The following is a 19770-nucleotide window of genomic DNA, read 5'->3' on the forward strand; positions in this document are numbered from 1 at the left end:
GTAAGCTTTTCTTTCCCTTGAGTAACTCAAAATGTTTTAGCAGTGTAATCCTGTGCAGAATGTCTCCAGTTTGCCCACTGAAATCAGTGGGATTTGCCTGCAAATGATCGCACTGTAAATCAACATAGCCTTTCAAATTCACTAGATTGGGCTTATGTACTATTTACCTAAGAGCTTCTTGTGGCGCAGAGTGGTAAGGCAGCAGACATGCAGTCTGAAAGCTCTGCCCATGAGGCTGGGAGTTCAATCCCAGCAGCCGGCTCAAGGTTGACTCAGCCTTCCATCCTTCCGAGGTCGGTAAAATGAGTACCCAGCTTGCTGGGGGGTAAATGGTAATGACTGCGGAAGGCACTGGCAAACCACCCCGTATTGAGTCTGCCATGAAAACACTAGAGGGCGTCACCCCAACAGTCAGACACGTCTCGGTGCTTGCACAGGGGATACCTTTACCTTTACCTTACTATTTACCTTGATATTAAAGTCTTTTTTTTTCTTTCCATAAAACAACACTTAGTATTGATGATGCTCTATTTCTCTGTCCACAGGATTCATGGGATGGTCAACATATTCCTGTACTCTTTTCAGTATTCTGTGGTTTGTTAGTGGCAATATCCTATCATCTCAGCAGACAAAGCAGTGATCCTTCTATGCTTTTGTGAGTACTATCTACCTACTCATGTGTTACATGGAGGTCTGTTATTAACATGATGAAGAAACTAGCAATTAGGAAAGTTGGTTCCTTGTCAAATTGAGATTTCTTACTGGAAAGTATAATTTGAAACATAGTCATAATATGCAGAATGGGGCCTTTAAACAAACATACCTGTATGGACTGCTGCCATCTGCTTCCTCTGGCTGAGATTACCAGGTTCCCACCTTTCTATTAGGCCTCATAGCACCGTAAGAACCAGCTCACTGAAAGAGGAGGTTCTCTGTTTGGAACTCCATGATCCTGGTAGTAGGAGCTACAGGGCCAAATGACCTGATGGTGTCATTTTATAATGTTGCAAGAGTCTGAGTAGGCCTGCAGCGTAGTATTCTTGCCCCACCCCCTTACAAAGGCCAAAACGGGCAAGAGGACCTCAGCCCACTGTGCAGCAGACTTTTAATGGCATCTTTATGGCAGCCACAAGGATCCCATCACATCTAGTTTGACCCACAGCTTGTGAACATTTCTGTTAATGTGTCCAAGGAGAGATCATATACCGTTCTTAAATGCTCCTGCCAAGAACATTTTGGTAGTGTGTTACAGTGGAATTGATTTGAAGTATAATGTAGTGCACTATGAGTGGGAAATAGATGATTATCAACTATCATCCTACAGCACGTAATGATAAAAATTATATTGCACCAGGCAGAAATTTGGTAGTCCAGATATGTGGTTGAATTCCTGCTGCCGTGGGGATAGATATTATAAGCTATCTGTTCTTGCCCACTGTGGCAAGTCATACCTTTATTTGTGATAACACTTCTGTTTGAATGCTGGGAAAATAACTATTTCTACTACCAATTTTTATTACCGGGGAAAATTCTCTTTGGATCTAGCAATTGCAGTGATAAGTATCTTGCATATGTCTTTATGTGAATGTGATTGGACAGAGTGTGCAGTATGGTATGGCATGGCGAGTGCCCTACCTAAAATGGAATAAAGAATGAATAACACAGCACTCTATATAGAATTTGTTATCTTCTGGTTTTGGTATCAGATCTCTTCTTTCTGTTTTTAGCTCATTAGTGCAATCAAAACTTTTCCCTACTTCAGAAGATAAAAACCCAGAAGATCCACTGTCTGAAGTTAAAGACCCATTACCTGAAAAACTTAGAAATTCAGTGGTAGGTTGGAAAATATCTCTGATTAGCTATGTGCATTATTGCTCAGTTTTCATGTAAATGTGGTAAACGTTTTTGAGCTGACATTTTCAGAGGAAAAGCTTTCTTCTGTTAAATTCAAATGCTTTGAGGGTTTTACAAACGCTGTTCATGATAGAATTAATTCTAATAATTAGAATGAACTAATAATTATTAGAATTTCCAGAAACAGCCTCTGTATGGTCTTGTAGCCTCCATGTACCTGAACTCTAGAATATTATGTTCATGGAAATTAACTTTAAAATAGGAAAACATTTAACCATAAAGCTTATTCCCATTTCATCTTCCACTCTTCTGGAAATTATTTTCTGAAAACCTTAGCTTGTGTGCAGTGATGATCAGTGTTTGTAGGCCACAAAAGAGAGAGAGAAAGTTGTTAAACATTTTGTTGCACCATCTTCATTAGCTTATTGCGTTAAATATTTCTCTTTTTTTCTCAGAGTGAGCGTTTGCAATCTGATCTTGTTGTGTGTGTAGTTATTGGTGTACTTTATTTTGCAATCCACGTCAGCACGGTATTCACAGTACTGCAGGTAATATTTGCTGTTTCATATTTTCTAAAATACCTGTACCCAGTTTTTGCGTGTGTGTTGCTTGGGCAGCTTTGGCAATATTATTGTTATAATAGTTCTTTATGGCCGTGTCACTGCCCCTATGGGATTTCTCACCTGCTCAAGACCATTGCTTTCTTAAACCTCTCTCTGCTTAGTGATCTGGCCAGCTCCCATAAATGACTTTAGAAGCAATGTGGAAGAAATGAAGCAAGCTAAAGGCTAAAAAAATTTAATTTCTCCAATCCTGTCCTGAGGAAGTTTTCTTTAGATAGGCCATCGTTGGAATAATGTATAGTCTCATTTTCAAGTGAAAAATAGCATTACAATGATATTTAGGATGTCATCCTGTCAGCACACTAGAACATTGCTATCTGGTCTCATCCCCTCCCCTGTATTTGACTTACCAAAGAAAAATGTTGGAAAGAGGATTTAAGCAGTCAAATATTAGCACAGTATACTCTCTGGAAGCCAAATTACGGGGGTGGCGCTTCATGTCCTGATATATCATGGGACTAAGTGGATCAGGCATCTTATCTGATTAATTGTATCCATAATTCTGCATAGATCTGCATGTAAATAAGATCGTTCTGAGGATAAAGCATTTATAGATGATGTGTTCATGTATGACCACCTAAGGCACTATCTCACTAGACACGATTCTTACTTTCGTGAGAAGAGGAGTATCTCTGAAGAAGCCATAGCATGTATTTATGCTAGGAATAGTTAAGAATTTTCTTCAAAATCTGCTTCCCAGTTAATCAGGGGTACCCTGATCAAGATATTCTTTGTTGGTGATTCAACTAGATAATGCAGCCCTATCAAGAACATATCCCAAGAAAAAAATAGCTTGCATAGATGTACATTTACATCCAGCATTGCCATTTTGTACATAGAACTGAGAAAATTGTTCTGAGGGGGAATCACTATTTGTTGGTATTGTGACAGCTTTTTTCTGCAACTTCTTTTAGCCCGTCTTAAGATACGTTCTGTATGCATTGGTTGGCTCAGTAGGCTTCATAACCCATTATGTGTTGCCTCAACTCCGGAAACAGCTTCCCTGGCACTGTTTTTCTCACCCATTACTGAAAACGAAGGAATACTATCAATTTGAAGTCCGCAGTAAGTAGTATTAATCTTTTAAGAACTGATCTATGGCAATTTTCTGCAAATTTTATTCTTATTAAATATTGCTGTATATAATCTCTAAATACTATGGCCCATTTCCTTCTATAAAAGCCTCCTTACTTACGGAAAAGTCAGAACTTTCTACTGACAGAAAGCTGATTTTGTGTTACAGTGCGTTGGGGGAATATCTATTTAGTTAGTTATTTGTTTGTTTATTAGATTTTTATTCCGCCCTCCCATACAGCTCAGGGCAGTTAGCTTTTATTTACTTTTGTTAGTTTGTTCTGGATGGTACCTAATCCAAACTCCTGATCTGCTTTATTCCATATTGAATTCTGTAAATTTCTTTTAGATGCTGCACATGTGATGTGGTTTGAAAAACTTCATATATGGCTTCTTTTTGTGGAAAAGAATATTATCTACCCTTTAATAGTCCTCAATGAACTGAGCAGCAGTGCAAAGGCTATTGCTAGTCCAAAAAGGCTGGATGCAGAGTAAGTAGAAATAAGTGTAACACTTGCATTATTCCAACTAGTATATTATGTTGTATCTTGTGTGTTTTGACATATTTAAAAGAAAGCCTTATCTTTTGACTTGACTGATTCCACACGGAGGCACAAAGTTTGCGCTGCATCCTGCCTGCAAAAATACGGTTGTAAGTTGTGTGTTTGCAAGCCTCCTCACAAGAGACCCCTCTCGCATTTTCCCTCCTCCTCATCGTGGTTTTCTGCTCATGGCTTTTTGCCTCCCGATGAAGTGGCAAGGGAAAATAAGTCGAACTCTGTCCGCTCCTCTACTTGTCAATCACAGCAAGCCACCAATCAAAGCAATTGTCTCGGAGACTCAAACTTCCGTCTCACCCCGAGCCCTGAAATTCTTTTTTTTTAAGTACACTTCCATGCTATGTAGTAATGCCCCAACATAAATGCATTTTTAATTTTAAAAATCAACACTTCCCCATTGCTATGGAGAAACGCCACAATGATAAAGCTCCCTCCCCCTTTTAGGATTTTGTGGTGTTTCAGACGCTGTTTATGTTTGGGTAGAGTTGTGAGAGGCTGGACATGGTAACTTGACCCCTAAGAATGATAGTGTGTAAATAGTAGGCTTAAAAACAAAGAGCATGGACACGTAGCTGATAGGGAGAGGGCTGCTTCATCACGCACCCCCCCCCCCATTCCCTATTCATTCAGAAATTCCCTATTCTGCCAGAAAACATAAATGGGACTGTTATTTGCCTGCCCGATCCCAAAAAGACCATAGACAGTTTAGGGAAATTTTCATTTCAACTTATGCAAAGTAGCTTTGTGGTCCCGCAGCAACATGGACCGTGCCATTTTTAAAAAAAATTCTCAGAGCAGAAAATGGAGAGGGGAAGACAGTTAAAAGGGCAGGAAAAACTCTGCAGGGACTGTCACGCGTTTCTCCTTCCACACAGGCTTGTCCCTGGTTGCTCCCTGATGTGAAGCGAGATAACAAGTGGTGATTTTGGTGATTTCCCTCCTCTCAAGGCAAATCTGCCCAAAACTTGAGCCAGCCCCTGGACAGCTTTGGGATGCAGACTATGTCATGTGGAGGAAGCACTAAAACCCGCCAGCAACCAGAGACTGTCCAGAGACAGATTCCTCATGCAGAATTGGTCCTTGTCTCTGTCATTCCTGCCTCTTTCTTTCACTTACCCAACTTATAGTCCTTTTGATTTTAAGCACTTTGACCTTCAAATGACATTCTGCTTGAGCATTATCTTGCTTAAGTCCCCCCCCCTTTTTTTTTCTTCATGCCTCCTTCTTTCTATTTGAATGTTAGGATTAAGTCTTTTCAGCTGATGTATAGTTTTCTGTGTGTAAGGATGTTTAGTGTGCATGGCGGAGCCAACAGCAAGTCTCTGCTAGAAGTCAAAAGTAGTTTCAACAAAATACTGGTTTACCATTTACTCCGCTTTTTGTCAAAGCTAGTCTTTTTCCTTCCCTCATACTAGACACATTATCATGCTCCTTGTGCTGTTGGAGAGATTAGTATAAAAGGTGATGATCACAAACTGGTTCATGAGCCAGAATTTGTCATGAACTTGGACTGGTTTGTATCCCCTGAACATAGGTTTAGGGAAGGCAGTTTTCCTGAACATTTACCAGAATTTTATCTGGTTTGGCTGTTGGGGCCATTTAAACCTAATAGCAGAACAGGGCATGTCCACCTGTCAACTGTTAGGTTTAAACGACTTCAAGCTCTGTAATGGCTGCCATCCATTTAACCCGTCTGTTTTGTCATTGTCGTCCCCCCCTCCATTTCCAAATGGAGGGAAGCAAAACCAACTGGTGAAATGGCTCGCAGCCATTTAAACTTAGCAAGTCCGCCTTTCAAGTTTAAATGACTCCGTACCATTTGACCTGTCTGTTTTGCTCCCCCACTTCCAAGGAGGGGCAAGCAAAATGGAAGAGTGAAATGGCAGGTGCATCTGCCCCATTGTTAGACTGAAATGGTTATGAGCCATTTACAGGTCTGCTTCGTTTCCAAAGAAGCGAAACAAAACAGGCTAAATGGCTTCTAGGTGATCCCCTCTTTCTTCTGGCTATGGGCCGCTGCAACAAGGGGAAAGGGAGTCCAAACTGGCTGGTTTGTTTGGGAAAATTCCGTCCCAATTCAGGGGCCATCCTGAACCAGAATTTTTAAGTTCATACCCATCCTTACTGATTTGGGCAAGCCAGTTCTATAATGAAATGGAATCTGATTTGCGCTAGCAAGTTCTGTGGCTGCAGAATTCCACTTTTTGTTGATATAGTATGTTAAAACAAATAACAGCAAAAAGAAAAAAATAAATCCAGTATTAATCTTCAAGAAGATACAAAAAAGTGAAAAAGAAATAGTGAGCAGTAGTATCCTGCAGTGGCTTGCACATCTGACCCATATTCTTTTTGCATTTCAGGCTTGGTGCTTTAATCATTACCATAGCTGGTATGAAGCTGTTACGCTCTTCTTTCAGCAACCCAACATACCAGTATGTGACTGTCCTTTTCACAGTACTTTTCTTCACATTTGACTACAAACATTTCTCGGAGACTATGCTGCTAGATTTGTTCTTCATGTCGATCCTCTTCAGTAAGGTAATGTCAGATGAAAAATCTCCACTCTGCCATGCAAGATAGCTGGCTGTCCTTGGACCAATCTCACACCCCAACCTACTGGTTCTTGGGAGGGAAAATGGACAAGAGGAGAATGATGTAAACTAGGGTTATGTGATTTGGCATCCAAAGCAGCCGTTCCCCCTGGTAGCAGCCAGCGCTGCACCGCAGGGGTGGGGAGGTGGGGCACGGGTTCGCCAGTCAATGCACACACTCAGGCGCAGAGCTCCACGCCTGCGTGTGTGCGTCAACCGGTGCGTCGGCGCCTGCACCTCCCCCCACCTCCTCTGCAGTGCAGCGCTGGCTGCTACCGGCGGGAACGGCTACTTCGGATGCCGAATCGCACAACCCTAAACCATATTGGGTCCATTAGGCATAAAGGCAAGCTATAAATGAAGTAAAGAAATAAATATGCCTTTGATTCTTAAAAGTATTTAACAACTATCAATGATATAAAGAGAAAAAACAGGAAAAATTAATTACTGATATTGCTGATTGGCAGTTAGAGAAAAAGCTAAGCCAGACAGATGGAAACCTGTTACATTTTCCTTCAACAAAGAATGAAAAGAGGGAGGAAAGGAGAGGGAACAGGAACATCAGATACCAAGATGGAGTTCAGCCATATGCATTTGTCAAGGCTATCTAACTTTTTTTCTCCGTAGATGTTTGTAATTGTTAATTATTTTTAAGATTTAAAAGCATATTTTATCTATTAATTTTATTCTTTCATTAGAGAACTAGCACAATAAAATCAGAGCCCAGTAGCACCTTTAAGACCAACAAAGATTTATTCAAGGTGTGAGCTTTCGAGTGCAAGCACTTTTCATCAGAGAACTAGAATTGTCATGTTGTGCCTAATTGCACATAGTGCAAGCCCCCCCGGGCCTCCTATTATGTTTTATGCCCCTCTAAACTAAAAAAGCTGTGCAATGAAGACACAAAGGATTCAGACACAGGGATGGTCACAACCCAAAAAAGGATGGCTCAAGGCAGCCCACGTACTAAACCACAAACCAACCCAAACAAGCCCATACCAAACCATCATGACAAGTTCAGTTCCCCCTTTAAACATAACAGCTCCATGGCAGACTGGCTGAGCTGTTAGGCTTAGATGGATCACAGCTATTTTAAACCTAACAGCTGACCAGTGGACTCCATGCCACTCTGCTGTTAGGTTGAAATGACTGGTCCTGAACAGCTGAACCAAAACAGCCTAAAGGCCGGTAAATATTCAGGGAAGGTACCTTCCCCAAACATTGTTTCCCAAGCTGCAAACCAGCCCATTTGTTCCAAATTTCGGAATGGAGCCAGTTCGCGCCCATCCCTATTCAGGTGTTCACATACATTGAAGGACATAGAACACACAACTCTGTTTTATAATCTGTTGTTTGCTGTTAGGTGCCTTCAGTCTTAACAAATGAGATGGGATAAATGTAAAAGTTTTTTTTTTCTTTTGAGCCTGCATGGGTTGGTCAACAAAAGCTGTTCGGTGCTAAAACGACCACTATGAAATTGAAGGGGGTATCAAGAGTACAATGTAAATTACTTTGCTTCTGTTTACTCATGACATGTATGTGTTTTTTCTTTGTTCTAGCTTTGGGAGCTTTTTTACAAGTTGAGATTTGTGTATACTTACATTGCTCCTTGGCAAATCACATGGGGGTCTGCTTTCCATGCTTTTGCCCAGCCCTTTGCTGTGCCACGTATCCTTTCAGTTCTCCAGCATATTTTGTATCTTGTGATTTAGAACAGTGGTCCCCAATCCCCGGTCCAGGGACCAGTACCAGTTGGTACCAGGCCGCAGCTCCTCCTCGTCCTCCTCCCCGGCTGCTGCCTCGGGGGCTACCCTGCCACTCTGCTGCTGGCTCACCTTTGGTGCTAGCAGCGCCACCCATCAGGTGGTGGGAAGTCAGGGGCACCAGCGGGAAAGCGAGCAGAGCAGGGGCTCAGGCGGCATTGGTGACGTCCCTCAGCAAAAGACTACCCCCCCCCCGAGGCCTCAGTAAAATTCTCAAGCGTTGACCAGCCCCCGGTGATAAAAAGGTTGGGGACCACTGATTTAGAATGTATTCTGATGTCTAAACCAAAATCGCTAAATGCATAGCAGGTGAAAGTGAAAACGATAGTGATTTTGCTGGTTAATTGTACTTACAAAAGAGACTTAACAGGTATGGATCTCTCTGCTGTAGAGGGAATGGTTTTATTGGGTAGGTGGTTGGAAGGAAGAGTCAAAACAATTATCTCAATTTTCATGCATTGATGTGCTTCCAGAACAAGAGCAATACTGAGTTACTACAGTTTTGTGCCTGTTGTACTTTAAAAACTTGTGATCATGATGCTTATGGAGGTTTTTAAACAATATGGTCAGACTTTTTAGTTCTTGTGATGTTGATGACACCGTTTGCATTCTGTCCTGTCAAAATAGAACCAAGTGACAATCAAACATCCTTAACTCTGTTGCCTTATAGATTCTGCAATGCTGTTTGTCCAAGCAGTTGTATCTGCTTTTTTCTCAACTCCTCTAAACCCCTTTTTGGGAAGTGCAATATTTATCACTTCTTATGTCAGACCTGTTAAGTTCTGGGAAAGAGACTACAAGTAGGTGCCATTTCAGTCCTAAAGAGCTTATGTAGTGTTGACATTTCAAGTATAATTTTCCAATATGTGATGTTTGGAGATGCATTTCCATGGTGGTGGTCTTGTTGATAATGTATGACTACATAAATATTTGAGTTTTACAAACATTTAAAATATCTGAGTCTCCAAAATACTGTAAGACAAATAGCCTTTCTATAATGGATTGGAGGCAGGGACGGGTTCAGGGTTCCATATTCTTTAGGAGACACTTTAAATGCTATCTAAGCTTTATTTAAGAGCCTCTTGTGGCGCAGAGTGGTAAGGCAGCCGCCTGAAAGCTTTGCCCATGAGGTTGGGAGTTCAATCCCAGCAGCCGGCTCAAGGTTGACTCAGCCTTCCATCCTTCCGAGGTCGGTAAAATGAGTACCCAGCTTGCTGGGGGGTAAACGGTAATGACTGGGGAAGGCACTGGCAAACCACCCCGTATTGAGTCTGCCATGAAAACGCTAGAGGGCGTCACCCCAAGGGTCAGGCATGACTCGGTGCTTGCACAGGGGATACCTTTACCTTTACCTTTTAAGCTTTATTTGGCTTATGTACTATTGTGTGTGTATATGTGTTAAATCCTGTCCAGTTGCTTCTGACATGGTGACCCTATGAATTAATGTCCTGTTCCTGCTGGTAGAAGAGGATAAGACTCTCAGTAATGAGTTTAAATTACAGTTGAAAACATACTAGATGGATATTGGGGGAAAATTAGAGTAAGAGTAGTTCAGCGGTGGAATCGGCAGTCTAGAAATTGTTGAGCTCCCCTGCCTCTCCCCCTGGCAGTCTTCAAGCAGTGGCTGCATGAACATTTGTCAGGATGTTTTAGGCTGATGCTGCATTGAGCAGGAGATTGGGCTAGATGGCCTGTATAGCCCCTTTCAATTTTGTGATTCTAAAGCAGTTAGATGTTGTGGAACAACCCCATTTCTTTTAAAACCAGTCATAGCTTTTCATGATCAACACAGTCAAAGATTTTGCTATAACCTATGGCACACAAGCTGATTTTATTCTGAATATATCTCATATGTTAATTTTCTCCAATATAAATTTGCAATATGATCTCTAGTGCCTATTCCTTTTCTGAATCCATCTTGAACATCTGGCATTTCTTGTTTCATATATGGTAACATTCTTTGTTGTCAGATTTTGAGCATTACTTTACTTGCATGAGTAATCAATGTGATGACCCAAGGTTGTTGCAGTCTTTGATGTCTCCTTTTTTGAAATTAGAATGTAGATTAAATGTTTCTAGCCTGTGGACCATTGTTTGTTTCCATCTTGGTGACATATATTTTTAAAGATTTTGATGGACTCCGTTTCTGTGGCATGGAATAGCTGTATTGATATCCCCACTTACTCCTGGGAATTTGTTTCTCATAATTGCTCTCAGTGCAGGTTACACTTCACTTTCTAAAACTATACAATCTTCTTCTGAAGGTTCTTCTTCATTATACTTTCATTTCTTCTGCATAGTTCTTCAGTGCACTGTACCTATATTTTCTTTATTTTGGCCTGCCCAGTTAATTTATTTCTCTGTTGATCTTTCAGCATCTCTAATTGTGATTGAAATTTCCCTTTGATTTTGTGGATCTTGTGGAACAGATATCTTGTTCTTCCTTTTTATTGGTCTATTTATTTACCCTGGTTGTTATAATAGTTCTCTGTGTGTGCTACATGCTGGAATGCTGAATTTAGATTTCTGATTCCTATGCTTGAAGGAGCATTTTGCCCTATCACATTGAAAATATAATATTCTTTGCAAAACCAATCAGAAGCTGTATTTAAAGTTTGCACTGCTACTATTATTTCTATCATACTAAACTATAATTTCATGGCAGTGTAAGCTTTAGTTTGCAAACCTTGTGGATGAAATATCACTTTGCTTTTTTTTCCTGAGCTGGGGTAAAACCACAAGAGGCACTTGCTACCATGGAAGCAATCTCTTTTCTAGCACTCTGTGTTGAAGCTTGCAATACAATCACCAGATGGGGAATGCCTGGTGTGGTAAATGGGTATTCTCATTCTCACATCTTTGAGGGAAGACATGGTGGTAGAAAGCAGACATGGGCCAAGTAGAGTGGGAAGGAAACGAACACTTGGAGCAGGGAATGCAACTTTTTTTCAAGGGCATTATAACCCTATTGCTTAAAACTTTGCTGAAGGGACTACACCAAACTTAACATTTTGCCATTTTCTTTAGCACAAAAAGAGTGGACCACTCAAACACAAGACTGGCATCTCAACTTGATAGAAATCCAGGTAATTATTTATTTAAAAGCACAAGTATAATTGTGTGTGATGGTATCGGCATCATCATGGAATTGAGGACACTGTGGTGGGCAGGTAGTTGTGAATTTCCAGCATTCTACAGGGGTTGGACTTGAGGTCCCTTCCAATTCTATGATTCTGTGTGTTCATAAAAGTATATGGCCTGACCTTTAGTGCTTTCAGGGAAAGTGAATTTAATTTGCAAATCAATTATATAGATGTTAATTAAATGATTGTACAAATCAGTGTCCCTTGTATTAGGTGTTTAACATAGTTTGTATATATTAATGGCGGCACTGATATGAGCACTCAGAATTCAGCCCTTAATAGTATGTTTATATTCAGAAGATGAAACTGACATTTAGAAAAAATTGCCGAGGGGATCCAAGCTACATATGCCTATTACATGTATTCAAATGGGCTACTCACAGCTCATTCTTCACCACGGTATACCTTCCTCCTTAATGTAGCTTGGCTTCTTTCATTGATCTCATTAAGCTTTTTCACTTGTCTCCTCAATCCTTTTAAATTCTGGAGAGGACTTTGTCTGTTGTCTATTTGGAATTGTTAAGAATTTTTAACTGTGTAGATCTGTATTTATTCTCTAATACAACTTTAAAGTTGTGACCCATTTTGCTAATTCATGGAAGATATGCTTTTTTCCCCCTCCAACATGGTTGTAGTGTCTTTACTGCTTTTTCATCTTGAGTAAATTCCTCTCAAGACAGTATGCAGGCTGCATCTACAATCCCTGATTGGTCTCATTGTTGGATGTACAACATTGCAGTTTTAACTTGAAGGATTTTTCACTTTTTTGGACCGCAGCTCATTAGCACCTTTACTGTTGCCATTGACACTGTTGAAAAGGTGAAATAGTAGATGATACCTAAACTCACTACCTGGCAGTTTTCTCTCAACCATTTTGCAACAGCATGCTTTTGGGGGTAGAGCTGTGTCTCAGTGGTAATTTGCTCTGCATGTATGAGGTCTGCTATTAAAAGAATCACATAGCATGTGGTGTAAAAGACCTGTGATGCCAGAAACCTGTTACCTGTCAGATTACATAGTACTGCAAGATGGAGCTCTTCCGCCAGGTTTATGGTTGAGGCCAAGGAAGAGAGAAGATAATTTGGGGGGCCCGTTTGTTAAGAAGCAGATATGACCGTCAAATATCTAATGGTGCCAATCATGCTCCCTCTCACCCCCCTTTGTTGTGAATGGTGTTAGGGGGAGAGTGGATGACTTACAATATCGCCATGCTCGATTTCTTATGTCTTCTGTATTTTATGTCCTTTGTATACATTTTTCAATGGAGTTTTATTTGGGTTTTAGTGTCGTAGATTGTTGTTGCAACCTGCCACGAGCCAGTTCCGGGAGTGGCAGGAAATAAATTTGAAATAATAATAATAAAAATAATACTGACCTTGATAGACTCACGTTTTTAACTCTTCATGTGTTGATAGATCCTTGCAGGGCACTATTTGCCTAGATAGTGGTAATTTTCTAGAAGGTTAAAAGCATAAAACCTGACAATGCGCATCTGGTCATTCAACTTTAATTAGAATCTTTCAACAATTTTTACTGTCAGGAAAATTATAAATGAATATAAAGCTTATTTTTGGGATTACTGAGGTCTGGAATTTTCCCCCTGCAGGTTCAGATGACAATAACTTGAACTCAATCTTCTACGAACACTTAACTCGGTCTCTCCAGCATAGCCTGTGCGGAGACCTGCTATTAGGACGATGGGGGAACTACAGTACTGGCGATTGCTTTATTCTTGCATCTGACTACCTCAATGCATTAGTTCACCTTATAGAGATAGGCAATGGACTGGTCACCTTTCAGCTGAGGGGACTTGAATTTAGAGGTGAGAATTTTTGCTTGGATTAACTTTTCCATAATCTATTTGAATCTGTCTTCTCTTGTTTCAGAAGCAAGCAGGTTACTTGCTTCTGAAACAACTGAAATCAACTGATTTCATATACAGTTGATAGGCTACACCTGTCCATTTTTTGCTCAAAAACTTCCTCTTTCAAGCATAGTGTCATGTAGCGATAAATATGTTAGACAGTTTACATTTAAAACACTTGGAAAGAGCCAGTGTGTTTTTGGGATGATTATGGTTTGACAATTTCTAACAACTTTCTGTTTGCCTATTGAGAGCCAGCTTGGTGTAGTGGTTAAGAGGAAACTGAAGGGTCTGTCAGCCAAGAACAGCAGGGGGAAAAACACAGCAAGCTGACGATAATCCCCATTGAATATACCACCTTTATGGTCAATGTGATACTATTAGGTATCAAGCCATGGTCAGCTTGTTTTGTTTCTTCCCTTGTAGTAGTTAAGAGAACCTGAACTAGGCAAGCTAAGATTCTGCAATACAAAGTCCAGTCTAAAGCAAGCTACTGACTTGGGGGGGGGGGGGGGGGAGGCTGTTGTAAGGATGGCTGAAATAATGTCCATGAAGCGTTGTGACTGCCCAGGTAAAACATTCTACATAGAAAGCATTGCTGCTACTAAGTGTTATTTTCTTTCAGGAACTTACTGTCAGCAACGAGAAGTAGAAGCCATCACTGAGGGTGTGGAGGAAGATGAAGGGTTTTGTTGCTGTGAACCAGGTCACATCCCTCACATATTATCATTCAATGCTGCTTTTGGCCAGCGCTGGCTAGCCTGGGAGGTTTTGGTCACAAAGTATGTCTTAGAAGGTTACAGCATCACAGACAACAGTGCTGCTTCCATGCTTCAGGTCTTTGATCTTAGGAAGATTCTCACTACTTACTATGTCAAGGTAAAATTCTGGATCCTATACATTGGTTTTGTTGAGTTGAGAGTGGGTATATGATGAAGATTTATGGGATGCTATAGGAAAAAAGAGGTTTATACTGCTACTATCCAATCTATTAATACCTCTGCTTTTGAAAATAAATAGAATACTTTATAAGACACTGGTTACAAATTGTGAGCACTGAGACTCCAGCCCATGCTACAGAGTATGGAACAACAAATATAAACCTTCCCTTTCAAAATAACAAATCTTGCAAGTCTATTCTTCAGGTGTTTTTTTAATGTCATTTTTTAAACATTTCTGAGAAACTGGGCAAATCAAGATTTTTCCCCGTTTTTCTTGTTCTTTTCTCTCTCCTGTCAGAAAATGATGAGCAGATCAATCAAATTGCTATGGCAATTTTACAGTATTGTTCTTTCTTCCTGTGTTTACAAAGACGCATGTAATGGCCATAAAACATTGCTATCAGGTGTATACACATTACTGCATCTTACCTTTGTCTTTGCAGGGCATCATCTACTATGTCACATCTTCTCCCAAGCTGGAGGAATGGTTATCAAATGAAACAATGCAGGAAGGGCTGCAGCAGTGTGCAGACCCAGCTTATGTTGATGTGGATCCTACATTTAATCCTAATATTGATGAGGATTATGACCACCATCTAGCAGGGATTTCCAGGGAAAGTTTTTGTGTTATTTATCTCAGCTGGATAGAATACTGCTGTTCTCGAAGAGAAAAGGTAAGCCTTCTTTACCCAGGGAGTTCTCATTAATTGGTTAGCATATTAAGGAGTAGTGTTGTTCTGCATAAGAACAATGCAAGGATAGTTAAGACTTATAATTATTCTGTTGCAGTGGTTCCCAACTTTTGAAGTTTTTAACAACAAATTTCCCTCCCCTCTCCCCCCCCTCTCTCAAACACACCCCTCCCACACGATAATAGTTATACTGTTAGTATCCCATGATGGAGCAAATACATAATGAGTAGGTCCCCCAAGGAGCACTTTGTTCAGCAAACTACATCTGTTGGTGGTCCCTGGTGCCAAAGAAGCATGTTTGGCCTCAACCAGAATCAGGGCCTCTTCAGCCCTGGTTCCAGCCTAGTGGAGTGGGCTGCCAGTAGAGATCCAGCCCCTATTGGAGCTGCCTAAAGTTCCGAAGGGCCTGTAAAACAGCCCTCTTCCACCAGTCCTATGGTTGAGGCCATTGCCTGTGCTTAGTGACATCAGAATGCCCTGCCCCCCTTACATCCCCTCCATCGGGCCTGGGAAATAAATCAGAATTATTCTGACCCCAGGTTTCTTAGAGGTAGCATTCTTTTAATTAGGAACTTAATTTTAATTGCTAATGTTTTAAATTTTTTAAAGTATGGGCTTTTAAACGTTAGCTGCCCTGAGAAAGTTGTCAGGGAGAAGCAGTCTAAAAATCTATTAAATAAATAAAATAATAGATCAAAGATTTTAAAAAATCAAAATGACAGTGCTTAATGTGCATAATGTGGATTTGCAGACCCCTTGCAATAACCCCCCCCCCCCCAACATCCTCAGATTTGAATCCACCAAGAGTCCTTTTGGTTCAGCTTCAAGTTTCCAGTAGTGGCTATAGAGATTCTGCCAGGAAACCCCGTACCAGGAAATGGAAGCAGTGCCACTTCTCCCAGCAACTGGCATCCAGTAGGACATAGCATCTGAATATAAAGATTCCATCTGCTTAGGATCCCCAGCCCAAAATAGGTGAAATTGCCCTAGGACAGGTGGAATGCACTCCTGAAGGAGATCAGGAGATCTCTCAAAGGAGATCAGGGACCTTAATCAGTTCCGTAGGGCCTGCCAAACAGAGCTATTCTGCCAAACTTATGGTTAGAGGCTATCAAATAATGTCCACTGGGCAAGAGGGGAGAGCTGGAAAAATCAGCTCCAGACACCAAAGAACCCTTGTCTGGAATTTTAGTTAACTTTTATGATATTTTTATTATGTTTTACCATGCTGTTATCTGCCCTGAGCAACATGGAAGGGCAGGCCAAAAGTATTTTTCTATTATTATATAGCTGCTGTTGATAACTGTTAATAGACATTAATCTGTCTAATGCCTTTATAAAACTTACTAAGCTAATGACCGTCACTACATGTTTTGGCAACAAACTTCACAGGTGGATTAGTTGTTTTTATGAAGAGATGTTGGGTGGATAATCAATTGAAAAGACAAGATTGTACAAAGCCAGCTAAAGTGATAGCAATCAATAACATTAAACTATCAGTAGTTACTAGTGGCATAGTGACTGAAGGGAATTTTCATGTTCAGAGACATTAAATGTCTAAATACTGAATTCCAGGAGGCAAGATTAGGGGAAGATCTCAGTGCGCAGTTGTCGGACCTCTGCAGGAACTCTAGAAGAAGCACGATGTTGGACCAGATAGACCACTGGTCTGATCGAGCAAGGCTCTTTTTCTTTCTTTCTAAAGCTGTAGGGCAATGTTAATGTTATGCGTTCTAATAATCTCTGTATTAACTCTTCTATAGCTTCTGTTTTCCTCTGACAGCTTCATTTTGTATAATAATAAAATGTCACTCTCTTCTCTACTTGAAGCCATTGAATGCAGATAAAGATTCTTCTTTAGTTACCCTTTGCTATGGACTGTGTGTTCTTGGTCGGAGAGCCTTGGGGACTGCTTCACATCATATGTCTAGGTAATACACATTTCTTATTCTAAAAGGTTACAGGGGAAGAAGTTCAGGTTGCTGCATACATCTCTTCCCAACAGATCTTAGCATGAAAATATAGATCAGATTGCTCATGTGAAGTAGGTCAACCCCCTGAGTAAGCAGTGACATTTAATGAGTAGGCAAGTGCCTGCAAATGGAAGTGATAAATTATGATTAATTCTTGCAGTAAACTAAAAAGGGAGAGAATAAGCCTAGCCTCCCACTGTAATTCTAGACTAACTTCTTTGACTCTGTGCATTGTGTACAGGACAGCTGTTGCAATGTCCTGAGCTGTCTGTTTCAGGAGGCCTCTTTTACAGTGAAAAGCTGTCATCTGCTTAACAGTAGTGATAGGTCCAAATGTCCTGACCAAGCTTCCATAAAATGGAAGCAAAATTGCAGCCTCAGATAAACCTTGTTGGGGGGGGGGGGAGTGTGTGCATATGGTGTAAAGCAGTGTTCACTGAAAGGAATATTTCCAGGTAGAACTGCTGCTGCTTTCATCAACCAGAAAGGTTTTGAGTTGGAACTTCAGTTGCTGTCTGTATGGAGTACTTCATTCCTTTTGCTCCTTTCAGTCCACCCCTTTCTACGCAGCCAGGGCAGATAAAGGTTGAAGGGGTATTGTTGCCCTCCCTTCCCAATTTTTCCAGTTCAAAAATGCCTACAGTGAGAGTTCAAATCCATAACCACAACTGGAAGCATTGTTAGTTGTATACAGCTCTTTGTGCTAACACATAAGTCATTTGAATATTTGTGTTAATATTTTGAACTTTTTTTCCAATCCAAACAGTAATCTGGAATCCTTCCTGTATGGGCTCCATGCCCTGTTTAAAGGAGACTTTCGTATCTCATCAATTCGAGATGAATGGATTTTTGCAGATATGGAATTGCTCAGGAAAGTGGTGGTCCCTGGAATACGTATGTCATTAAAGTTGCATCAGGTACAATATCTGTTGGTGTACCTGTGCATCAGGAGTCAGAGAAAATATGTTAGTCCTCCACCTGGATGTTCTGTTTGGATGCTCATTGCACTGCTTTTTATGGAGACCTAATCATTAGAGCTAACCTTGGGAGCCAAAAGGAAAAAAATATATGAAGAAGCATTTGAAGCCCAACCACAAAGCATTTTTCTAATTAAGTTCAGTACTTCCATTTGGTAGGAATTGTCTTCAGTTTAATGTATACCCATTCTAGTTTCCTTGCGGTGAGATATAATTGTGTGAATGTTTAGCAACTGCCATCAAACTTGAACCCTTAATGTTGTGCATTTTGAAAAAGCACATTACTTTTACTACCAAAATACATGCCCATCCATTGGTCTGTGGTATATTTCGCAAGATTCCCCATAATTAATTGTCCGACTGGATTTGTGATTTATGAAAAACAAATCTAGAGCAAGATACTATACTAACTGAAGCTGTGATTGACATAAGCCTCAGCAAGTGGTGACACCAGAGTCCTTGCACAGATGCCATGAGCCCTGGTGGTCATTCCAAAAGCGAGGAGTCTGGACTTTCTTGAGATTGTCTCCAATAAGCTTGCATTGATGACCAACTATGTGACTGTATGTGCACAACATTATTTTGGAAAGTCCTCTTTGTTTTATACATCATTGTATAGAGCAGGGGTAGTCAAACTGCGGCCCTGCAGATGTCCATGGACTATAATTCCCAGGAGCCCCTGCCAGCAAACGCTGGCAGGGGCTCATGGGAATTGTAGTCCATGGACATCTGCAGGGCTGCAGTTTAATTACCCCTGGTATTGAGTGTACTCCTTTGACTCAACCCACTTCAGCAAATGTGACATTTTTATTTTTGTAGCAATCTCTCATAGTCCTTTTATATCTGGATAGTTCTTCCTGATATACTTCGCAACTTTTATATCATTTAAATATTACCCACAATGTTTACTTTTAAAAAATACAGATGACCACCATCGCACATTTGGGCATTAGTTTGAATAGTTTTAATGTCTTTAAAGTGTAGCACCCTGCCTTATATCACAAACCACCTGCTGAATAATATGCTCCCTGCTCTGTGTAGGATCATTTCACTTCTCCAGATGAATATGATGACCCTGCTGTTTTGTATGAAGCCATCACATCCCATGAACAAAATCTGGTTATTGCTCATGAGGGGGATCCTGCCTGGAGAAGTGCAGTCCTTTCCAATTCTCCCTCCTTGCTTGCCCTTCGCCATGTGATGGATGATGGTACCAATGAATACAAAATTATCATGCTGAACAAGCGCCATCTCGTCTTCAGAGTTATTAAAGTAAGTGGGGAGGAGGAGAGCTGATGTGTGAGTTTTCTCTGATAATGATGCCAAAGCATTTTTGAAGTTAACTTTTGTTGCAAAAGTCAGATAATACTTTATTAAATGTTGCTGTCTGTAATACTTAAAATGCTTTCTGTCAAGCTTAAAAAGAAAAGAGTGGGTTAAAATTTCTCAATTATTAAAAGAAGAAAACTAACTCTCAAAAAGGATAACATGAAGAATTCCAATGTAGTGTAAAGTTGGTAGCATCATCATTTTTAATATTTTGTGTTCCAGCTTGCATTTTGTGCTTCTGCACGTGATGTATTAAATATTTGGTTGTGACATAATGTCTTGTGTGGACCTTTTAGTGAAACTGCCAGTGAAAATTCAAATCCAAAGCATTATTAGGTGGAGCCTTTATAACAAAGTTTAAGAATCCCTACTCTATAGGAGGCCTG

The 19770-nt window shown here is 40.5% G+C and overlaps 1 protein-coding gene across 3 annotated transcripts in view; it reads left to right on the plus strand.

Annotated features, from left to right (window-relative positions):
• PCNX1 (pecanex 1) overlaps positions 1 to 19770 on the plus strand; it is a 91529-nt gene that overhangs the window by 61871 nt on the left and 9888 nt on the right. For all 3 annotated transcript variants that reach the window (XM_077322646.1, XM_077322648.1, XM_077322649.1), the window contains 15 exons: positions 546 to 655; positions 1728 to 1833; positions 2310 to 2402; positions 3392 to 3542; positions 3901 to 4042; positions 6472 to 6649; positions 8262 to 8370; positions 9136 to 9265; positions 11493 to 11551; positions 13215 to 13430; positions 14098 to 14351; positions 14857 to 15087; positions 16936 to 17036; positions 17845 to 17995; positions 19097 to 19327. In XM_077322646.1, coding sequence (XP_077178761.1) covers positions 546 to 655; positions 1728 to 1833; positions 2310 to 2402; positions 3392 to 3542; positions 3901 to 4042; positions 6472 to 6649; positions 8262 to 8370; positions 9136 to 9265; positions 11493 to 11551; positions 13215 to 13430; positions 14098 to 14351; positions 14857 to 15087; positions 16936 to 17036; positions 17845 to 17995; positions 19097 to 19327 — 2262 coding nt within the window. The remainder of the gene's footprint in view (positions 1 to 545; positions 656 to 1727; positions 1834 to 2309; positions 2403 to 3391; positions 3543 to 3900; positions 4043 to 6471; positions 6650 to 8261; positions 8371 to 9135; positions 9266 to 11492; positions 11552 to 13214; positions 13431 to 14097; positions 14352 to 14856; positions 15088 to 16935; positions 17037 to 17844; positions 17996 to 19096; positions 19328 to 19770) is intronic.

The sequence above is a fragment of the Paroedura picta genome, chromosome 2 (genome assembly GCF_049243985.1).
Source record: "Paroedura picta isolate Pp20150507F chromosome 2, Ppicta_v3.0, whole genome shotgun sequence".
Classification (NCBI taxonomy): Eukaryota; Metazoa; Chordata; class Lepidosauria; order Squamata; family Gekkonidae; genus Paroedura; species Paroedura picta.